Source organism: Lingula anatina, chromosome 1 (assembly GCF_051362555.1).
Source record: "Lingula anatina isolate TDL-2025a chromosome 1, LinAna3.0, whole genome shotgun sequence".
NCBI classification, from domain to species: Eukaryota; Metazoa; Brachiopoda; class Lingulata; order Lingulida; family Lingulidae; genus Lingula; species Lingula anatina.
In genome coordinates, this window is record NC_141767.1 from 56,583,881 (window position 1) to 56,607,551 (window position 23,671).

The 23,671-nt window shown below is 34.4% G+C and overlaps 4 protein-coding genes across 9 annotated transcripts; 2 read left to right on the forward strand and 2 right to left on the reverse strand.

Annotated features, from left to right (window-relative positions):
* Nucleotides 1-1,305: 1,305 nt before the first annotated feature.
* LOC106168553 (uncharacterized) lies at nucleotides 1,306-8,537 on the reverse strand. Of its 2 annotated transcripts, none has more exons than XM_013547659.2 (5): nucleotides 8,251-8,537; nucleotides 5,486-5,582; nucleotides 4,190-4,342; nucleotides 2,871-3,151; nucleotides 1,306-2,601 (listed from the first exon to the last, which is right to left on the reverse strand). In XM_013547659.2, the coding sequence occupies exons 1-5, from the start codon at nucleotides 8,375-8,377 to the stop codon at nucleotides 1,727-1,729; spliced, it is 1,533 nt and encodes a 510-aa protein (XP_013403113.2). In that variant the 5' UTR covers nucleotides 8,378-8,537; the 3' UTR covers nucleotides 1,306-1,726. The 2 variants fall into 2 exon arrangements, with proteins under 2 accessions (XP_013403113.2, XP_086859022.1); XM_087002896.1 differs by lacking the exon at nucleotides 8,251-8,537 and adding an exon at nucleotides 7,286-7,310.
* Nucleotides 8,538-8,623: 86 nt separating this feature from the next.
* LOC106168554 (m7GpppN-mRNA hydrolase) lies at nucleotides 8,624-13,618 on the forward strand. Of its 2 annotated transcripts, none has more exons than XM_013547660.3 (9): nucleotides 8,624-8,807; nucleotides 9,331-9,482; nucleotides 10,103-10,230; nucleotides 10,750-10,848; nucleotides 11,104-11,256; nucleotides 11,439-11,551; nucleotides 11,864-12,245; nucleotides 12,407-12,485; nucleotides 12,801-13,618. In XM_013547660.3, the coding sequence occupies exons 1-9, from the start codon at nucleotides 8,701-8,703 to the stop codon at nucleotides 12,926-12,928; spliced, it is 1,341 nt and encodes a 446-aa protein (XP_013403114.2). In that variant the 5' UTR covers nucleotides 8,624-8,700; the 3' UTR covers nucleotides 12,929-13,618. The 2 variants fall into 2 exon arrangements, with proteins under 2 accessions (XP_013403114.2, XP_086859023.1); XM_087002897.1 differs by having other exon boundaries at nucleotides 8,674-8,803.
* Nucleotides 13,619-14,156: 538 nt separating this feature from the next.
* LOC106168556 (nicotinamide riboside kinase 1) lies at nucleotides 14,157-19,521 on the reverse strand. Its single transcript, XM_013547666.3, has 7 exons — nucleotides 19,350-19,521; nucleotides 18,469-18,559; nucleotides 17,912-17,969; nucleotides 16,467-16,599; nucleotides 16,190-16,261; nucleotides 15,703-15,806; nucleotides 14,157-15,423 (listed from the first exon to the last, which is right to left on the reverse strand). Exons 1-7 carry the CDS (start codon nucleotides 19,463-19,465, stop codon nucleotides 15,332-15,334), a joined length of 666 nt encoding a protein of 221 aa, XP_013403120.2. The 5' UTR covers nucleotides 19,466-19,521; the 3' UTR covers nucleotides 14,157-15,331.
* A 144-nt stretch (nucleotides 19,522-19,665) lies between these two features.
* LOC106168555 (coiled-coil domain-containing protein 124) lies at nucleotides 19,666-23,338 on the forward strand. 4 transcript variants are annotated; one of them, XM_013547664.2, is made up of 5 exons: nucleotides 19,666-19,791; nucleotides 20,196-20,366; nucleotides 20,654-20,822; nucleotides 21,279-21,396; nucleotides 22,487-23,338. In XM_013547664.2, the coding sequence occupies exons 2-5, from the start codon at nucleotides 20,208-20,210 to the stop codon at nucleotides 22,698-22,700; spliced, it is 660 nt and encodes a 219-aa protein (XP_013403118.2). In that variant the 5' UTR covers nucleotides 19,666-19,791; nucleotides 20,196-20,207; the 3' UTR covers nucleotides 22,701-23,338. The 4 variants fall into 4 exon arrangements, with proteins under 4 accessions (XP_013403118.2, XP_013403117.2, XP_013403116.2 ...); XM_013547663.2 differs by having other exon boundaries at nucleotides 19,727-19,791; nucleotides 20,202-20,366; nucleotides 21,282-21,396; XM_013547662.2 differs by having other exon boundaries at nucleotides 19,730-19,791; nucleotides 20,202-20,366.
* The last annotated feature ends 333 nt before the right edge of the window (nucleotides 23,339-23,671 follow it).

Consider the following 23,671-nt stretch of genomic DNA (forward strand, 5'->3'; position numbering starts at 1 on the left):
GGCATGCAGTTCAAATTAGAAAGCCAGGTCAATTGGGTTATCATTTATTATTGAATTTTATGCAATTTTGTGTGAAATTTCATTTTTCTCATTCTGGCACTTTCAAAGTATAAACTTGAACTCTGATGGGCCTGAAGCCTTATGCTTTTACTTTCGTTGGTGTTACCTGTTGTGCAAAATTAAAATTTGATGTTGACTGTGCAGTTAAACATAATGTATTATTGCATCAGAATTGGTAGTCTCTTATTTTGTGCATTATTGTTTTGTGCTTTTCTTAAGTTGTGACTTATGGGCCTGAAAGACCTTTGAGAGGGTCAGTCTGTAAATTTCCCTTGGGTATCACTTAGCTAATTTCAGCGTTATAAAGTAATTTGCCTAATTAATCAGCCATTAAATGAGATTACATAAAGCACACTTGTTGATATTTCCCTGTAAACTCCCATAGGTTAAGCTCTCTGCTAGATTAATAATAAGGAAGCAGTGATAATTATGCAGGTGAATTTTGTTTAATATTGCAAATAAGTTTTTAATAAATATATATATATATATATATATATATATATATCAAACTCAAAGATTAAAAGTTTGAATAGCAGCTTCATTGGAATTATATTTACCTCTGCCAAGGAGGTTATATTTTCACCCCTGTTTGTCATCAACATAACTCAAAAAGTTATGGACCGATTTTGCTGAAATTTTCAGGAACTGTCAGAAGTGGGCCAAAGAGGACAATAATCAATAATAATCAACAATTGCTACCTTGGCAGAGGTCTGCACTCTCGGAGCGCTTTTCTAGTTTTGTTATGTTTTCCTTTATAATTTTTTCTCAAACACTTGCATTTGTGACTTTTAACTCTCATCCGCCTGAGGCTCTGACATTTCTGTATTTCCACATAAGCAGTTGTATTGTTTTTTATGTCTTTAAACATTATGTTACTTATGTAATATTATTTTATGCACTGTCATCATTTTTCAAATATTGAGACTTTCATCATGTGAATTTAAACTCATGGTCCTGAAACTGTAATCTTATTGAAAGGGTAGATTGAGACCATCTTCAAGGTCTTCCGGAAGACAGTCAGGCTATTAAGTTGATATTGCCTGGTATCTATTTTTTCTTCTGTTGGAAGACCATCAAAATGGAGGATGGATCAAAATAGATACTTTGGAATACTGTCAGAAAATATCTCTGGGTCCGCTCATGTTATTGACCATTTTACCTGTTGTGCATGATTAAAATTCAGTGTTGACTGACAGTGCTATTATAAGCATTATTTATTATTGCATCAAAATTGACAAAATGACCTATTTTGCATCTTTATTTTCTGTTTTTTGTCTGTACATTTGACAGCTTTGCTGCCTTGTTTTTTAATGTGAAGAGTACGTAGATCTCTGAAGGTCCACATGGTGCACTGGTCCAATGGCAAGCACATATTCCAGAATAATTGTGAGCACTGCTGGTTTGATGGTAAAAATGAAATTCATTATATTCCTTTGTGTTGGTTAAAATGTATTTATTATGGAATTTTGAATTTTGTACGCATTTCAACATGACCAAGTAATTTCCCATTCTGATTTACCAAAACCCATAAAGGGGGCTCAAATTATTACAAAGCACAGAACCAAATTTGATGACATTTTCTAGCATAAAAAGACATAAAATAGTATAATTCTGTGTGTTTCATACGAGACATTTTGTAATTTACAATTGTGGCAATCTATGAATCTATGTGGGAATTTTAATCAAAAACTCCCCATTTTCATCATAAATGACATTGTCTTTTTGGTAAAACCTAGCTTTAGAACCAGACACCTTAATCTTCATATAAGAATCTCTAGGAGTCACTTTTGTTCCAAATGGTTTTTGATATCCTGTCTCATAGTCATATACATATGGGTCTTTGTCATATTTTATTTTATCCAGTATCTCCTTGCGAGCCTTTTCAACTGGCTTCTCGTAGGGATTCATTGCAGTTTCTGCATTGTTGCTATGTAGTTTATCTGTTGCTTTCAGATTCTCTTGTTCCATTGACTTTATTCTGTTGGCAGAGACAGAGGCTGTAGGGACAGGAGCACCATCTGAATCTTTACTTTCTGACAGTTTCCTTGTTCCTTTGTATTGATATTCCTTTAAAAGAACACCCAGTTCATTTTCATCTTTCACGCTGGTGAATTGTCCAATTTTATTATCATAGTCAATGCTATTTCTTAATCGTCCTCTGCCTCTTTTAAATTTTCTTTCTAAAGGCTGGTATGAAGGACTTGTTGCATTTTCTTCATTTTGTACTTCGTTATAAATGTCTTGATGGTGAATAGAATCGGTATCATTTTCATCAAACTGACTGAAGTGCCCTCTACTTCTGTAAGCCAGATAATCATCCTTTACTTGTGCAGGTTTATAAAGCTCCTTTTCCATGTTACTTCCATCAGTAGTCTGTCCTTCAGGAAATGCTACTTTATTAAGTAGGTCTTTTACCTGATCATCAATTACATACACAGATGTCCCACTACCACTTTCAAGCTTTTTTGGAGCCTCCATCTTCATTTGACTATCTTCTTTTTGGACAAGTGCCTCAAATGGACCAATAGTCCTAGAAGTATCTGTGAATTAAAGGATATGTTTAATTATTAATTAAGAATGTAATGACATGCATCACATGTACCATTCCGGAGACAAATGAGATTTCTACATAAACTCATCTTGAGTAAAAAAAAATCACACGTCTTCATGTCAATTTACAGCATAAAATGAAAGACAAGGTTTTGAATCTAAATGGGTATTACAACATACCTAGTTTGACTTCAGTTTCAATTTGTCAAGATGAAGAACAGGTGATGGTGATTAATGATGTCAGAGAAATGTAACGTACCATATTCTTTAAGACCAGATACAAGCATCTTTCTCTCTGGAACAGGTAAACCTGGAATTCCCGATGCAGTTTTCATCTTCTTAATGTTGCCACTTTTCACCAATTCTTCATACAACAGTGCAACAGGCCCTCCCTCTTTGCCTCCTCCTTCAGTCAACAACTGCCAATTTTTCTTTACTCTGTTGTCATGTTTAGTAATTTCCTGTAGGTCACGGGGAACATATGAAGACTTGAGAATTTGGATTATACCATGACGGCTCACTGGAAAACTTTCACTCAGTCTAGAAAATAATTCATTTATAATTTATGGCAAAACTTGTACACATACATGAGCTTCTTAAAATGTATGAAAAATATAAATTAAAGCAGTATAATAGTTCAAAAACATCAATACCCACTGCAAAGATTTTCCTTATAGATGGCCACAGTGTACAAATAATATAAGAAGTATATTTATTATAGGTATTTCATTTGGAGAGTCAAGTGAAGTAAAAAAGAAGTAAGAATACAGACCACCAGTCTGTTCTTAGTACTGCAACACAGTCCTTTTTATCCTCAATTTATAATGAATGTGATTTGCATTTTACCTCCACTAAGGAGGTTATACTTTAGCTGGCTTTGGTTAGTCAGTTTACACCATTTTTGAAAAGGATTTTGGAATTTTCAGGAAAGGTTCAAAATTGCCAAGTTTACTAGCGATTCATTATGGGGGACACTCGGGTTCAATGTCACCCTATTTATATTGGTAAAACAATGCAATCCAAGTTACCCAAGTCAATCTCTCGGATGATGATCTGGTGTCACTCATGTGTCATAAAACTATTCCACAATACTACTACCCTATGCTCAGCTGTCAACTTGATTAGTAAGATTAACTGACTCTATGGGAGCCTAAGGGGATTTAATGACAGTCGTTTTGAATACTTTAACAGATTTTGATCAGGTTTTTTGCTTGATGGTAGAGTAGTATGTCACTCTCAGGTCTTTTATGTAATTATTAAGTTTGTGCACAGGTATTTAAATCATTTAACTATTTTACAACAATCATTTTCTAACCAATCAAGGTGACAGCCAAGCGTGTTCTACTCTTTACAATTTGACAACTAGCAAAATCATGCAGGCAACTTATATTTGAGCCATCTTGGCAGTATTATGGGCTCTCCGAGTGCCCCTCTAGCTGTCCCATTTTTTTTGTCCACTGAAACAATTTCATTTATTCAGCAGGTACAATATACAAGTCTTTGGCTATTGTTTTTTCAATATTGGTAAACTTAAATTGTGTTTTATGTTGTTCACATGTCAGTGCCCACATAGTTTACCTGTCTACAGTCCACTCTTGAGGAAATTCACGGTGGAGATAACGTATCTGCTCTTTAGCATCCCAAGTTAATAAATTAGTTTCTGGTGGTGGGCTGAAGTACTTCCTCTTCAAAATCTTCCACTTGAGAATTTTTCTAACTTTTTCTTCATCACTGTAATGAATAAAAACTTACAGATAACCATTCTCCTCTTCCAAAGCATCACTGACCAAAGCATAGATATTCACAAAAACACTATCATCACTTAGAGGGGATAAAGCGACCTCTAATCAGATCACAATATAAAATACTTTTCTTTGTTAAAAAACACTCTCTCACTAAAATTATTTATATAATTTCTTTCAGTGACAGTAACAGAAAAACCTTATTAATGAAGATAGATGTTAATGATGGTGATTAAAAAACAGCTTTAAAGGTGGTAAAATATTACAGAAAGCAATTGAAAAAAATTAAACATAGTTTCAAAATTTGACAAGATCCAAGTAAAAGAAAAACAGCATTCGCAAAACAAAGCAACACTAGCTAAAAACAACTGTAAGTGTTGATACCACTACCAAATAAAGGGATTAATTTAAACTAAAAGTCTCAATAAAAGTCCTTGTCCTGTATGGAAAAAACAGAGCAAGCTAGCTTAATACATACCCAAAACAAGATTATTTACTATAAAAGCTACTTGGCTGTGGCTGTAACTAAAGGCCTTTAATTATACATGGTAGAATCACTTAAATTGTCTCATATTGTCTCATGCCATTTTGTATCTTGACTGACAATTCTGGACATCGAGCAATTCCTTTGAGTTTGAAGCAGAACTGCAACGTGGCTTCTCAGTTTTGTGGTAACAAGAAAAGTGAATGGTACTAATGTGTATGTAAATTAAACCGAAATAATGACACTTAGAAGGATAATTGGATCAATCCAGTTCTGTTTTTGGGATGCATTTTAGTCCCATAAATAACTGCAGCAGATTTCTGCATAAACAAAAGTACCATATGGATAAAACAGTGTCCACAAAGGACACTTATAGAGTAAATAATACTGAAAAAAAAAAAAAAAAAAGATCACGGCCATTTTCAAACTTGACAGTATTTTAGGACAATGAGTAATCCTGCTGAGTTTGAAAAAAATGGCGAAATTACTCTCTAGTTATTGTGGTAACAAATAATGTGCACAGCTTCTGCTCTAATGAGGCAGACAGACAAGGGTAATGACATTCTATATGGACACTATTGCATCTATTCATAAAAATCAATCCAGGAGTAGAGCTAGGATAGAACATACAAGAAATGAGAAAATTACCTTTTAGTAACCAATTTGTTATAATGTCTGTTGTATGTATCTGCCTGGAAATCATCATGGTTGTTTTTGTCTAATTCCACAAACTTCTCATACAAATCTGTAAAGAAAAAACATTAAATTTAAACAAAAGTGTGCATACATCCTCCAAATAAATATACAAATGTTATTTGCACAATAAAATGTCTTCTTGCACCCCCAAATTTCATTTGTTGACCCTACAAACTATGGCTCTATTCCCATAGATTTTAGATCGATCTATCCCCGTGGGGAGTCTCACTAGATTTTCAGATAATCCGACTTAAATGTCCGTCCTGCCTACTACAAGCTGTAAGGGGGTAATTAACTTTCGTGTCCGCCCGGCTGACAGCTATTTAGCGTGAACCCCCACGGAGTTAGGTTGATCTAAAGTAGGTCGATCTAATCTATGGAAATGGGGTGTATAAGGTTATCAAACAAGATGATTATCTCAGCTGAAAAATTCATACTCCATCTTTAAAGTTGAGTTTTGTGGTTGTGTGGACATGAACCTCAGCAATGTATTAATATATGCTTACTTGATCATTGTTATAAGTATATGCATCCTCATTGTAGTCAAACCTGACAGTTTGATATACGAGTATGTACTCACATACAGTTCTATCGTCTCAACAACCAATCACGTAATGGAGTACGAATATGTACTACACTCATACATTCTTTTGATAGACAAAACTGAAAGTCTTGAGTGCTTAGAACAAACACTTACCTGGTATAAACAGCATAATTATTTCTGCTATAAATATTTTATTCTAAATAATCTGTCTTTACATATGTTATGTCTATATGCTTCTGCAAGCTACTATGTTAATAACGATATTACAAAGTAAGTGATTTATCACTGTTAGCTTTTATATACTTATTAAAATATCAGTACAGTTCTTGACCACTATAAACTGCAACAAATAGCTTTAGGCTCCGTTCACATGGGAAATCTATTTTCTAAAAATCTAAAAATCTATTTTCGGTATCTTGTGATCATGGTCTGTGCCCTGAATACCCTGTGGCGTAATTACTGGCATGCGCAGTAGGAAGTTAGAAAGTAAATGGCAGTTGCGGTTAATTTGAAAAATGTGTTTGTCAATTTTGTGCAACAACAAGACGAAAAAGATGAAGAAGCTATACACACGACAGATATGAGTGCAACCGTCATGATCCCATGGCAAGCGATGCGTTAAGGTATCAGAATCTCCTCCGAGCGCAGCTGAGAATTAATTACAGCTTTGGAAGTAACTTGCTCGTGCTGCCAGTAATTACACCGCGGGGTATCCAGGGCACAGACCGTGATCACAAGATACCGAAAACAGATTTTTAGATTTTTAGAAAATAGATTTTTTCATGTGAACGGAGCCTTACAGTTAAGTACAAGTGTGTGTGTACATGTGTGTGTGTGTGTGTATGTATGTATGGGTGTGGATGTGTGGGATGTGCACATGTACGTATATGGGTGCGCATGCTTTAGTATGTGTGCATATGTACACATGTACATATTTATTCTCATGCTGTAATGATATTTGTATGACAGAAATAAACTTACAAAAAAAAAAGAGTTTTGTGGTTGTTCATCATTATAAATAAAATATGTATGATTTACTTAAATTATCTAAACTGAATAAGATATTAAAAACAAAGGTCTTTGAGAACATGCCAAAAAAAAAACAAAACAAAAAAAATTTTCTTCCAACCAAATGAAAGAAACACACCGACAAAAGAAATCAATACTAACAAATGTAATGCACAGTCAATGTGATGTATAGTACATACGTGTATGCATGTAGATCAATTTGAATTATCTTTGATAGGTATATCACAATCCGCAAGGGGCGCCACAGTAGTAACTATCCAGGGGCAGTGAAGTGCAAAACTGAGACCGGCCTGCTAACAGCTCGCCTATGACATTCCTTTTTTAAATCTCTCTTTTAGCGCCTTGTAAATACACTAATACAAGCCATTTACTAAATAAGCTGTAAATCAAAGAGTAAATTCTGGTCACGTAATTTTTCCGTGTTGCAGTCTTAGAGAACTTTGATTTGAGGACGTTTTGAAGTTTTGCCTTGACAAAATGTTTAAAATTTCATATAAGTACTGCATGGAAGTTTTTGTAATTTATGCTGTGTAAAGTTCATGAAATTTGCAATATTATGGCTAAAAATCATGAAAATTAAACCATGCAAAGTATAGTTTATTTGATGCGCAATATTTATAGTATATGATCTGCACGGAAGCCATGTGCTTGTGCGGTCACCAATTTGGTTTTGTTTCCAGGTCATTAGATTAACATAGAGTCCTAATTGCCCTAATTGGTCACAAGCAAGTATTTTTCGTCTTGTCACATACAACTGAGTGATCACTGCTGGTCAGTGGTCACAGGTTTTTAGCTGAAAAGTGTAGACACTTTTGGTGAATTTTTGCAGTTAAAAAACTTCAATATCTTTGTTGCTTGTGAAATATTTTAAAAATTCCAAAATAATTCATCTTTTTTTTTTTTTTTTTGTATTACCTTTCAGAAGATATAAGTATAATAATTTTCTGATCAGTTTGAAAAATTTTCTGATATACCTATCATTGAAAAAGTATTGAAAATGTGATAAAACATCTTAAAGGTGTATTCTTGCTGGAAATAAATAAAAATAAAAAATAAACACTGCCCTTTCAAGTTCCACGCATTTAGGTGAATATTTATCTAAATTAATTGAGTGCTGATCACAGTGACACATAAGGGTCCCTACCTCCATTAGACTTCCATGACATGGCTGCTCTAGCCGACAAATGAAGCTCATGCTGCGCAATAAAAGATGGAATTCTGAGTGCCAGCCGCCCCTGGTGGCAACTAAACACAACAGCTGCACTTAACATATCTGAGGGTGTTATAAGCCCACGTTAATGTGTTATATCCACGGATTGCTTCCTGTAGGCACGATGAAGGAGACAATCTGGTGCAAAACACGGGCGATCGTGGGAGCTGCCATTTTGAATCTCGTTTTAAGCATTTGTTTTCCTTCTATTTTTGCTACAGCATTTGTTAGCACTCATAATTTAAGTTAAGTTATTCTCATTACTCTTAGACTTTGTTGAAAAATCCACGCCTTACAACTTTACGTGTTATTAGTTTCTTTTTTTTTTTGTGATTTTAATCAGACATCTCGCGAGAAGATAAACGAGAGTTTGCCAATGAGAAAATGGAAACTGATGAGGCTCAAAATCCGCCGGCGGCCGCACAAGGTGCCACTACAACCTCATCATCGAGTTTTAAAATCCCTGTGTTTATATTAACGGATCTGTGTAGGTATGATGTAAATGAATAATAGCATTCATTAGATCTATACTATTCTCCATTCCAAATATCTTTCAACTACTAGTCGTACCAGTAGTACGAGATTCATAAACAACTTGGAACTTGCAGTTAAAATGATGATTGAAACTGTTTTATTTTTGAGATTTTAAGGTTTACTTAATATAATTTAAAGAGAAACGCTGTGTTACACCTGTTTCATATGCCAACAAACGTATTGTCCAAAACCCAGCCAGACTCTGGCCTGGGGGCTTCAGCAGAACGCGTCGTTCAAACCTCCCCATCTACACATTAACTACCAGAGGAGAAACGGCTGTGCCCAGTACCACAAGTACACAGCAGTGGGGCCGGAGGAAGAAAGTACTAGTGTATGACAGCCAGTGATGGTTAGAGGAAAGATGTTCCAAATCAGTATGAAGGTGGAAATGAGAGATGATTCCCACCTTAACTCTCTCTGGATTATCCAGGCTTATAAGGCCTAAACAAATGTGAAAAAAAATGTTTTTTGCTGTTTCAGCCGTTTTATCATCAACATGCCAAAGGAAGAAAGACAAGATCTCATAAGGATATTCTTTCAAATTGAACTGGCACACTGGTTTTACCTTGATTTTTACTGTCCAGAAAACCCAGAGTACAAAACATGTGGTATCAAAGACTTTTCTGCTCAGAATATCCTTTCATGTTGTCTTCGTGCTACATTTGGATATTAATGTTTATCCACACAACAATAATGGATTTAATATGTATGTATTCAAAGCGGTGTAGCTGAATTGCGCAACACAGCACGATAAAAAAATAAGTCCAGTTGCAAGTAAACACAGGGAAGGGTAATTTCAAACTAAATGTGGTGATATACAAGCTAAATTAATTACTTAGTAGTTAATATCATTGATGCAACTTGACAAACCGGCATGATTTTTTCATCATGGGGTCAGCCGCCATGTTGGCCAGTGGCTCTTCTTGGCTGCTAATATTTCCAAGAAGAGCCACTGTGATTCGCCAACATGGCGGTCGACATGACGATATGAAAGTCTCGACAATTTGTTAATTTATATCAACAATATTACTTACCAAGTAAAATATTTTGCTTTTATATCACCCTAATTTGTTGAGAATTACTGTTTCTTTTGTCGAATTGCAACTGGACTTGTGTTTTTTTTTTTTTCAAATGTATTGTGCTGTATTGCGGTGTATTGCGCAATTCAGCTACACCCTATACAAAGTGTTATAATTTGTCATTGTGTGTAGAAGTATGCCATTGTTTCTCAAATTTCCTTAACCTGCGTCACTTTTCAACCACTGTCCTTTTCTTATGCCACATGCTGATAGCTTTGAAAGGATTCTTGGTGACTGGAAATCCTACAAGCTTGCTGTGCCCACCTATGGAGCCATTATGCTAGACCCAACACTGCAATATGTGAGTAACATGTAGGGTAATGACGTTATTGTGCATAGGGATGAAGTTCAGGCACTATCTTACATATTGAAATATTTGTACAGACATGGGAAAAGCTGGAGACACTGATGGTACGGAGTACCTGCATTACAAAAAATCTGCAGGTTCTCCTGATTCTGTGCAGGTTCAGTAGTAGATGTTTACCTATGATTCATGTATATCTATTGTACTTGCACATAAATCTTGCTGGTTCAGACAACCTGCATTATCATAAATCTTGCTGATCCTCTGGCTTTTCAGGCAGTCATGAATGGTCGAAATTGCAGTTTCCCTATGTCTGTTTGTATGAAGAATGTTGAACATTATATGAACATGATTTAAGAGCATTGTTGTTTACGACTGCTGCTTGTTATTGATATCAAAAGATTTAATATGTGCACATGCAGTAGTTAACTCCTGGGGTTTAAGCATTGTGAAAATTGGTAAAGATCATACTTCTGCTGCTTTTTATTATAATTGAGTGTTTTATTCCAATTTCAGTGCATTCTTGCTCAGGGCTACTGGCAGAAAAGTAGTTGGACTTTTCCCAAAGGCAAAGTTAATGAAGATGAACTGCCAATAGATTGTGCAGTAAGAGAGGTATAGTTTTGTATTACTGTACCAATTGCAAATTTTCATTTGCTGACTCTGTTTGAAAACCTTACTTTTTAAAGCATAAAATTGGTAAAAAGAATTTAACTGTGGATATTACTTTTTATTTGTCAAACTATATTACCAATATAATTCGTTCAGCCATATAGATTCAGTGACCCTGGCTTGTACAAGTAAAACCACATAATTGAATCAAAGTTTTCTTTATTGAAACCAAAATTAATTCATAAAATACCATTGCAGGTGTTAGAAGAAACTGGTTATGATATATCAAAGCAGATTAACAGCAACGATTACATAGAGCACAGAGTGAGTGACCAACTGGCTGGGCTCTACATCATTCCCAACATACCACTGAATGCAAAATTCAAACCAAAGACAAGGAATGAAATAAAGGTTACTCGATTTTATTCTTGGCAGCCATGTATTACAGTCTGTGTTTTTTAATATACCAGCTTAAACAGTTAAAATGTGTACGAATGCGATTGAGTTTGTGATTTCCATTACTTCATGTTGAAAAAATCTTTTATGTTAAAAAAACTCACTTAAGAATAGTAAATTTGTTTTTCTTATCACAGAGCTTGAAGTGGTTCAAAGTTGACCATTTGCCAGTTCACAAGAAGGATCAAACCCCAAAAACAGAACTAGGTCTAAGTGCAAATACATTTTTCATGATTATTCCATTTATAAAGTAAGTTAACAACCTTTCTGAAAATATTTGTAGGTGCAAAAATTGAATATCAGTTCTTTATATTTAAATTATATCTTTGTATTTAAATATATATATTGCCCAATTTCCTATAATGACAACTTTTGTTGATAAGGGAATTTATATTTTGGTAATTGTTTAGTTGTTGATTTGTTATAATTAAGTACTTCAATAATGCTTTTTCTTTAGGAACTATGGCTTTTGCTACATATTAATGTACCTCTGTTATGTACATTTTCAGTTTGATTTTCACATATTCTGCTATTACTCAATTCTGTGTTTGGCGTTTTACAGGCCCTTGAGAAAATGGATAGCATCCAGGTTACGGAAAACCCAGCACTTGTCAGAATTGTCTGAATCCCAGGGTCCATCAAAAGCTAACAGACAGAGAACACAGAAAGAAACTCAGGATGTCAAACCTTTGACAGAGAAACAAAGACTTAAACAACAGCAGTATTTTGCTCAGCAAAACATGTCAGAGTATCAGGATTTCATGAAATTTAAAGACACTAAAGCAAAAGGCAGAGATGACAGTAAAAGCAAAGTGAAAGATGACAGATCGAAGACAAAAGATCAAAGACTATCAGAAAAACCAAGTTCTCATTCACCTACTCCAAAGTTCCAGAAGCAGATGCAGACCACCTCTCCAAAACAGAAGAAACAAGTCACTATTTTGGTAAGCATAAAATAATGTAAATTTGTTCCTGCACGTTTAGGATAAGAAATAGCAAAAAAAAAAAAAAAAAAAAAAAAAAAAAAAAAAAAAAAAAAAAAAAATCTAAGTGTTGAATCAAATTGCTTTTAAAAGTAAAATGTTGTCTTTGCTGCATCTTACAGAATCGTGATGGCAGCATATCAGGAAAAAGCCCAGATAGTTCTAGGATTACAAGGAGGTCTTTAGCTACACAGTTTACTCGTAAGTACAAAAATTATTTATTGGCTGAGAATTTCATTAATTAGCTGGATATAAATGTTGTCGTAAAATTATTTCACATTTGTCTAAAACCCAAAATAGAAATAAGGCAAAATTATATAGATGAAGCAGTTAGAGGTTAATCATTTTCTTTTCCCCTCTTCAGATACCCCTGTATTTGCTATTACTATTAGCATAATGGAAAAAAAATATAGAAATGCCAGCTAGCAAACTGCTAACTGTACAGGTATCTCAGTTGTCTTTCATGTTATGGATTCTATTCTTATTTCATAATCAGTTATTTAAATTTTATTTTAGATCCAAAAACAGATGGAATGCAAAAATCAAGTCAGCGAAAATTCAAGAAAGGACTATTACATTTCTATTCTGAAACTTGGGCTAATTTCCAACTTGACAAAGAAGCCTTATTAAAACTAATGCCATGATGACAACTATTATTTTACAGTAACTGTTGTAGGAACATTAAGAGTGAAACAAGTATTTATTATGTTTCAGGATTTTAAGCAATACAATGCAAGGAACTTGCCTCCACACTAAGATTAAACTATTCATAACAGAAAGTGTTGCTGGTGAATTCGGCAAAGACATTGGTTTACTAGGCTCAAAATTTGTTGTAAGATAGAATTTTGACTTGCTCATAAAATTTAGTATGTTGATTGGTTGATTTTTCCAAGCACCCATATTATTATTATACCACCAGCCCAGCACTGGTGGTACCCATGACGTCACCATTATGACTTCTCCGCTTCCAGACTACAAGAGCCTGTGCACCCATCTATTGGATGAAGGTCACATATATTAATCTCAACTCGGTCCAAGTTAATTTTGGGCTTTGTTGGTGCACTGGTCTAGGTGTGGCACTTGCCACAGTGCACCCTTGTCCAAAATTTGCATAATTTGCGAAATCTACAAAAAACCTAAATAAACAAAACTCCATCTGCAATACGATAACAACACTAACATAAAAAAAGAACCCCTGGCTTTTCTAACATTTTCATCTCTCATTCAATATACACTCCTTTCCTCTTCCAATACAACTCTACCACCACAACATTCACCCTATACTACTTCCCCATCTACAAAATAATAATAATAAATAAATAATAAAAAAAAAACTTCCTTTGAACTGGCAAGTACTTAGTCTCCAATGTTATGAATTTGAATTCACCACCCGTAGATGTTAGTCCTCTCCTTTCTTACATTCATAAAGCATATACAGTAAACATTACAGTTGCTCTCCCTTATTGGTTTTCATTACAAATGCCCTTTATTCAGCTGGTGGTACAACACCTGGAGGCAGTATTGTTTCTCTGATCCTCTAGTTATCAATGAATGCCCTATCTGGAGAAACTTGGCAAGCTGAAAGGTCTTCACCTAGTATCAGTTCATTACATCCGTCATTAAAAAATACAAAATCTTTTTCAAATTGTGTTTTGCCCATGTAATTGTTAATTCCATGATTTTCTTTTTGTATAGAGACAGTAAATATGGTCTAAATGAAAATCAATACGGTTCCGGCACCAATTACCAATCTACAGAAATATTTTGAAATCTAAACACAAACAAACTAATAATCAGACCAACACACCTGCAAAAGTTTTTGCAAGTAAAAACAGAAATTCATGACCTTGCCATTATAACAAGACCTCTGAGCATCTTGCAATAAAAGGAGTGAGATATTTATTCAACTTCAATTTTTTTTTTAAATAAAAAATATTACATTTTTACTACAAAGTGTACAGGCTAAAATTGAAGCTCAACAGGCATACCTTAAACTAAATATGATTTTTCATTTTAAAACCTCTTGGTCCTCCTGTATAAACTCCCTACAATAATATGTACAAAGGAAGACTACCCCTGCCCCCTAGCATGAAAATTCATGCGTTAGCACTCCTATTGACGATTCTGATATGTGCTATCTGTGCTGTTAGCAATCGTCAATAGGAGTGCTAACGCATGAATTTTCATGCTACCCTGCCCCCCCTGAGAGGAACATAGACTAACAAATGTCATGTTATGTTGAAATTTGTCATTCTCAATTTCAAATTTTTCATTTTCAAAATGACTAAAAAATGACTTTTAAACATCTACCATTCACAACCTTGTTCATTTTAGGTCAGACCTTATAAAAATGTAATGTAAAAAGAAATATTAGAATAGTGTGCACTGCCACTGCAAAATGATTACATTTTTCCAATGTAAGAAAAAGGTAAAATAGAAAAAAGTGTGCATGGTAAACGCCCAGTTTCTTTAGATACATAGTTTCTGAATACCTGTATTGAAAAACTTGGGGCAATACTGCAAAAACAAGAATTGTGTTTGGTTACAAAAGTGACATATTTTCAGAATCTTTAAAAGATTTTCTGATCACTAACACCATTTCATTTTGAAAAAAAGTTAATGCATTGGTAAATTGCACCAATTCTTCTACCTGCAGACCCTCAGATTTTACAAATCATTGCATTTCCCCAGAAAACTGCCTCGGGCCTATAAAAGAAAAAAATTTATCTACCTAACAACATTTTGGGGTTTGTAGATTTGTAAAAATGATACAGATATTGAAGAAAATCTCACATACATTGGCTGATTTTTTTGGCACATCCAACGAACCTACTTGTATTTTATGACGGAAGTTATCCATCAGCAAATTCCATCTATGGGTCCTAATCATATTCTCTCAGACAAAAAATATAATTGACAAAAAATTAATGACATATTTAAGGTTAACCAATTTCAACTCACAATAAAAAAACTATCTGTTAAATTAATATAGAAATATAAATGGCTATGCTTTGCGTAATTTTTTGCTTCAAATGAGCACTTGAGACTTATGCCACTTCTATTTTCTTTGCTAGTTCCTGGATATCCTCATAAACCAGATCAAAATGCATCCACTGGTTGTCCATTCCATCCAGGTACACTACAGGAAAAAATAGCAACATTTCATATTCACTTATTTAAATAACTCAAGATTTTCTGCATCAATAATGAAGAAGTAAAAACTGTCCGAAAAAATTAATCTGTCACTTTAAAAAAAAGTTTTGTCAATAACAAATGTTTTTCAATAACTTCTACACTAGGCTATACTTAAGGTTTCTTTCTTTAAAAATTAATATTGCACAATATGCTCAAAAACTGAAATTTTGATGCATAAAAAGAAGAAGAAATGGCCCTTTCAGATACACCCATGAGTTCTTACCAATATCCTCCTGGTCTTTCAATTCAGCCTTGTTTTTCAAATACATTGGCCAGCAAATCTTCTCAAAGTAACCAGGAGGATCTGGAGGGTGGTAACGCCTTTTGCTAGATAAAAGCAAGCATAAACCTTATGATGCCTTTTCAGACAAAATATTTCATTCTAATATATATATATACACAATTAAAAAAACCTAAGACTATGATATGTGAAAATCAGTCGGGGGAAGGGAGTTTGTCTTGAGTTTTTGGGGTTTTAATTATATATATATATATATATATATATATATATATATATATATATATACCAGTAAGTGGGAGATGGTCAATTGGGTGACCAACTTGAGGAAGGAATTTTACTTTATGTCCAATCTTTTATAAAATGATTTTGAAATGTTAAGAAAGTGAAATTTCATATGTAACAAATTTTAAAATTCAACAGGAACTGAATTCATTGATTGTCAGATCCTACACAGTTTGTATGAACTCACCACCTTCTCTTAAAACATTCCTCTTTGGGTAAAGTGAGGAAATATTTCTTGTCAAACACCTCTGCCAAAGGCCTGAAAGTATCGTGTTTAAATATATAATACAACAAGCAAACAAAAGATAAAATCACTTAGGATATCTTGCCATTTTAGTAGCTCACAAATTAAACAGCATCTGAAGGGTAAACACCAAAATCCATGAATTCTATTACAAAAGAGTGACTTAACTGATTTTAATACAACTTAGTCATAAAATTGAGACAAATATCACTTTGAATACCTGTAATTGTACAGTAGAAAACCTTCTACAAAGATAAGAGGTGGAGTCCCATCCTGACTGTGATAAGTACCAGGATCATTGATGGACTTCTGTACAACATTCATCATTTTCTCCATGTCTAATGCTGCCAGTTCTGGAAAAAAGTCATAACTTACCGTCCAGCTGCTTTCAAATTTATTGAATGCCACAAGGTGGTGGTGGTAACAAAAAAAAAATGAAATGATTCTATTAAATAAAAGATGTTTTCACTAGAAAAACACTCAAGGAGTGAAGACCCCCCACTAAGGCAAGCCAATTCTCATTATTTCTAATTAATAATTGCCCAAATCATAGACACAGAGTCAAGATTTTACTGTTAATAATTTTAAAAAATCAAAAGCAGAACTCAAATCTTGGACGTCTCACAGATCAGCTGGCTATTCTAACCATCTAGCTACATTGTCCATGTGCCAACTTTTCAATTTAAAATGTGTACCAATAAAATAAGTCAAGCTGCTTTTGTAGCTTAGGGGACATTCAGAATAGAAGATTCGAGTATCAACTGGTCCAAGGCTCAAATATGGTGGACCCTACATGAAAAGAAGAACGCTTAACCCTGTAATGGCCTCTCCGCCTCTCACACGCCTCCCCATGCGTCGTCCCTGCAGGGGCATATTAATAAAAGCTCCATTCGACCAGACACATGGGGAGGCGTGTTAGAGGCAGAGAGACCATTGCAGGATTAGGCTGTCTTCTTTTCTTGTAGGGTCCGCCATATTTGAGCCTTGGACCAGTTGATACTTGGATCTTCCATTCTGAATGGCCTCTTAGACCCAGTGCATGTGTGACAGGATGGGCGGGGGTAATAATGCATTTGTGACAGGACAGATAGAGGACATAGATGCAAAAAATTCCTGTACAATGCCCCATTTTACTAGTATAAATAGGTATAAATGGTAATCTGTATCACCCTCAAAATCTAATTTTTCCCTAGCCAATTTGTGACTTATCCTGAAAATGTCATCAAAATCCCTTTATAATGCTGTTAACAGACAAACAAACTAATGTTAACTACTAATGGCAATGAAACATTACCTTCTTGTCAAAGGTGATAAATAATTCATAATTCATGAGTACATAACTTTGTAACCAGCTTTACATGTTAAAGATTAGTGATGAATTGTTTTCACATGGGGCTATTACAGAGAAACCCTTGCACCCAAACTATCTGGGGATCTGATCTCATACTTCCAACAGACCTGTAGCTAGGGTGGGGTTTAGGGGGTTTAAACAAACTACCCTTTTTACCAGATGTCTTCTTAGGGTAAAAAATTGATCTACATAAATGAAGGTTTCATGGAAAAAGGTCCACTTAAATAAAAAAAAATTAACATTGCTGGCTACCAGCCTATGTGATCAGAGTTTTTGGTTTAAAATAGCCCCAATGTGAACCAAGCTATATTTACCATCCCAATTGGCATGTCCCAGCTCTGGGTCAGTGTGGAGACCTGCATGGTTGGGTGGCTATAGTGTTGAAACGGGATAAAAGTGAATACTAGTAACATAAAAAATATTCATCAAATCATATTTTATAGTAATACAAAAAAGGACAGTAAAGACAAAGTCCTAACTACTGTAGTTGGACTTTTCATACAAATAATATATAGTGTAAAACTAGAACACTCGGTTGGCAGAGATCACTGTCAAGGCAAAATGTAAATAACAAACTAAAACAATGAATTGTGATTCTTTCAAAAAGGAAACCCAGGTTCAGTTAAAATTGCAATTACTTTTTTCTCTTCTTCAATATCACTTTCCTGAAAATATCATCAGAATTTGTGAACTTTTTGAGGGATAAAAAGAGATGCTGATGAAAACATACTCTCTTTTGTTTGCAGATGTAAACATTTACTTTCCACAAGCTTGAAGAAGTATTTCCTAAAATTTTTAACATAATGAACGTTGCCATGTAATTATATAAATTTTTAATCTTGGAAAGTCAATCACCTTTTATAAAACTTACCAAAAAGAATTCGTCTTGATGAATCACTGGACATCCTGGAAACTTCTGTTTCAACTTATATACTAATGTAGTTTTACCACCATTTGTTACCCTACAAAATAAAATAACCAATAAAGTCTGCTTTTTTCTTGATCGAATTGGCATTTCAATACATTAGTTCATAAAATCACCATATACATCCCAGCGCGTAAACAAAAGAAACCCTCATTTGCAAGCAAATACTAGCATATATAGCTTTACTTAACTGTCGACGATGGTGGACAACCCAGCAATACTATTTCATACCCATTTAATTGTTAAGAATAACTACATTAATAACCTAGTAATATGTTTTTATGTCACCCCATTTTCTTGCAAATGTCTGTTTCCTGTGTTTATTACCTCCGCCAAGGAGGTTATGTTTTCACCCCTGTCTGTTTGTTTGTCATCAACATAACTTGATCAAAAAGTTATGGACCGATTTTGATGAAATTTTCAGGGTAGGTGGGAAATGGGTTAACTTAGAAGTGATTAGTTTTTGGTGATGATCCGGATCAATAATCAATCAAAAATAATAAAAAAACGCTGCCTTGGCGGAGGTCTGCGCTCTCGGAGTGATTTTCTAGTTCATGTCTGGAGTCATTCTCACAAGTGTACTGCACTGTATTGCATATTTTAGCATGACAGACTATGCGAGTCTCTTTGGGACATAAATGTTATGAAATTTGTTTCAATATCCTAAATCCATTTTAATCTTTTTTGTGCTATCGCAAAAGAGAGTAGTATTTTAAAGTATTTTTGCATGGTTTTTATGTTCATTGACCATTTAAGGTGACAGTCGAGCGTGTCTAGAAGGAGTACATGCATGTACAGGAATATCTGTAAAACTTAAATTCGCCCACCCGCTAATTCCGATAACAAATGGTCTGGTCATCCTCGCAAACGTCCTCACGCATCTGTTCGGAATTCTACTTAAGCAAAAAATATATTTAACGTTGAATCTACTGTGAAACAGCATCGAAGTCGTTGTCGTTCTCCTCTAAATCTTGTAACTGTTGATCATCATCCACTGGGGTCGGACAACTGGTGTTCAATCTATCTAAAAATGAGTCCAAAAGTTTTTTATTCAAATGGTCAGTCTGCGAAATCTCACGCACTGGTTCCTCCTCTCCACCTACAGGACAGTGATCGTTGTTAGCATGTGCAGGAACATTGTTTGTTATCACATTTTCTTCTTTTGCACGGTCGTCCATACTTTTTGAAATCTCGTTCAGCTTCGCGAGATTTCACATGGGCGACTGACAAGTAATAAAAGACGTCAATGACATGTTGAGATATACTTTGGTGAGCTATGAAAACATAATCAGTTCAACACATATGTGTGTAAATAGTTATCCATTTCGTTCTTAATCACCTGAAACATGTGTAATATGTGTAATTTATTAGATTCCCTTTTGTAACAGATTTCACCATGTTGCTCAACACTGACAACAATATACCGTCAACCAGGTGCTCTTCATCCTCCAGTTCGAAATTTAGTTATCAGTGTAATCACGGTCAGTTTCTTTGAAAAAATCGTCACCACTTTATCTGCACGCGTGCGTGCACACACGCGCGTGCTTTTAGTACGTTGTTCGTTTGTTGTTGAAAAATTGACTACCTAAGATTTGATTGTACATGTACTCTACAATTATAAACAATTTTATTTAATTTTTGATGCACATGATATGGACATGGTATATGTTCAGTTTTAGGTCAATATGCCAAAGAAATTTAAAGGAGAGAACTCCAAGGCAAGTGAGGCCCGAGCTCGCAAGGCAGCTGTACAACATGCAGCCCAGGCAAAGAGAGAGCAGGAACTAGAAGATGAGTATTGGAAGGATGAAGATAAACATGTGCAGAAGAAGCAACAGAGAAAGGTTGTGAAAAACGTTTCAAATAAGTAATAATGAAATCATTCTTCTAAAACCATTTCTTTCTCTTTGTGATGATTGAAGGGGATGGTGGGGAATATCAAATTGTGGTAAAACTGTAATGGTTTCTTGCTTGTGTAAAAGACTAATGTGGCATTATGATGGTTTCATGATGATCTGCTTTATATATTAAGATACTGTACAAGTTTTCAAAATGTTTGAAGGTTGTTAATCTTTATTTAAAAACTAGTAATACTGCCATGTGATATTGATAAATCCCCTTTGTATTGTAGGATGAGAAAGAAAAAAAGAAAAATGAGCTTCTTGAGAGGAAACAGCAGCTGAAACAGCTTCATGATGAGGAAATGAGTGCACTGCCTGGTAAAGCAAGTGCCAGACCTAGCAAGTTAACCAGAGCCCAGGTAGAAGCAAATGTAAAGAAAATGGAAGAAGCAAGTAAAGGTAATGTTGTCTCATATCAGTTGATATTTATGTTGATTTCTTTGATAAAGATCAACAATTAGTGTTTCATGTACCTGTATATTTAAGAATGTGGATGTAATCTGATTTGTACTTATGATTTTTATCAAGTTTTCTTTGCGCATTTGATTACTGTTTGAAATACTGGTAAGTTCATGGTATGAATTGCTTCAAAGTCATCCATTTTTTCAGATGTTTCATCAGTATTCAGTATCCCATAGACTTCCCCCAGGGAACTGAACTGAATACCTGACAACTTTGACAATGAGTTCAATTCCCTTCAAGGAACTCTATGAGATAGATGAAACATCGCAGCCCATCTGTACATGAATGCCCAACATGTGATTTATTTGTATTTTTATTTGCCTAAAACTACAACTGGATGAATCAAAATATACACTTTGATATGAAGTTTGTCATGTAACATTTCATTTGCAGCAGCTAAGAAAGAAGAGGATTTGACTCACATTGAAAAGCCATTGGAGGAGAATGTAAATGTAATTCAAGTGGAAGGAGTTGAGGCCAGATCTGTGGAGGATGCTATCGCAGCATTAAGGTGAGGAGTGCTGGGATTGTGCTAGTTGTGCCAGTAGTTATGAATTGATTGTGTTGCTTGAGTTGAATATGATGAAAAAAAAAACCATGGAAAAATATCAGCCTGGTTTAAATACTCCCAAGTGGCAGTATAAGGAAACATATTGCTCAAAGCAGTTCATTATCGTTATGTCAGGGTACCTTATTTGTGGCATGATATCCTGTTTTTGGATGTTTTTTTTTCGTGCACAATATTTACTTGAATAATAAGTCTCCTTTTCTCTTCACTTACTATTACATGTTCACTAATTTTTCAGCCAAACAATGGATTTAAGTTTAATCTATCGAAGTAGGGTTTACACCAGATTTTAAAACAACCCTGAGAACCAAGAACTTATGGTCTTCTTACAACATTAGGCCATTGTTGCTTTTGTCAATTCTGTTAAATGTTTTATTTGTGCTGTAAATAATGTTTGTTTTAGTTGTGCTATGATCAGTGTTAATTGGGTGCATGTTTCCACCAAACTGAAATTAACTCAGATTATTGATTACATTGCCAAAGTGACCCCCCCCCAAAAAAAAAAAAAAAAAAAAAAAAAAAAAAAAAAAAAAAAAAAAACTGATGGAAACATTGTTGTGCAAAGTTTACAGAAAGAGCATACAGTGCTCATGTCTCCTTGTTAGCTTTCACATAAGGCCTCTTGCTGAAGTCAGTAATGGTTGTCACCCTCTGGTTGTATGCATTCAGTGGTGTAAAGAGTGGCCTGGGGCTACAAATAACTGAGTCAAAATATTTTTTTTAAGATATGAAACGTGTGGAAGCTGTTAAGGTGTAAGATTGACATGAAGATTGTGAAAAATTAAAAAAAAAAACTATTAGAATTCAGAAGTGTTGTACAAGTTGTGTACTGAACTGTACTTGATTTGCAATTAAATCCATGCAACCTGTTGATGACTTCTGCAGGGTTATAATTGCTAGAAGTGCAAAATTTCAGAAGCACTTGTTGTTTCTTGAGGTATAAAATGGCTTATTAAAAAGAGTGATATATTTACATTTAAAATTTGACTAAACATTGCTTTTGTGAAATAGCTTTTCTTGTTTTGTTTTCTAGTACCAATGATACAGAAGCAGTAGAGAGGCATCCAGAGAGGAGAGTCAAGGCAGCATATGCAGCTTATGAAGAAGAAAATTTGCCTCGTCTGAAACAGGAAAATCCAAATATGAGACTATCTCAGTTAAAACAGATGTTAAAAAAAGACTGGCAGAAATCTCCCCAGAATCCTTTGAATCAAAGGAGCTTAGCTTACAATGCCAAGGCCAGCTGAAATTTCAGTGTCGATTTGGTAACAGCTTGAAACCACACATGGTTTTAAATATTTCATAAAATCATGTCCAGCTTGCACTACCTCCCAGCTTGAAGAGTTACCTGGTCAGGAAAGATTTCAGTTGGTACATTTTAAAGTAAAAGTGGTGCTTATCAAGATGTATCAAACAATTAAAGAAAAGTTATAAATCATTCACCAAACTTGTTATTGTGAACCACTAGTGTAGTAAGATACAACATATTTCAACTCTTTCGAAAGAGTCATGTTTCTTGCAAAAAAAAAAATAATAATAATGAAAATAATAAAAATTAGCTAGGCTTTTAAATACATAAATCTAAAATTCTCTGGGTCTTTAATAAAATTTAATCACCCATTTCTGTTAAAGATGAAATCTGTGTGAATCTGTGTCTGATTTTGATCTTCTGATGGTGTCAGTTCCCCATCATTTCATCATTCCCATCATACACTGGTCAGTATAACTCAAAAGTTTTTGGAGAAAAAGTTTGTGGAGGGTAGAAAATTATGTAAGATGATCTGCTGCACACAGCTTTATGACATTAGCTTTATCAAACAGACTATCAAATAAACAAATAATAATAACTTATAAATAAAATAAATGTGGACTATTAATCATTGAAGCATTCTCTGTTTATTTTTATTTCTAAAAGTATGTTTATAATCACGAAAAAGAATGTACAATTTTACTTTCATTTTTTTTCTGCATGATCAGTGAAGCTTGTAAGTTGATGATTCTGGGCAGCCCAAAGTGCTGGTGTATTACAACGTTACGTAGTTGGTGCAGTGGTGTGTGGAACGCATTTATGAATTACATGACTTTACATGAAATAAAACATGGCACAGTCTATTGTCTTTTGATGGGCTTTAAGGTGTCATATGGTGTAAGAAAGGTTATATTATGTACTGATTGCAACACGAGTCATCTACTGCATGTAATATACGAGAATGTAATT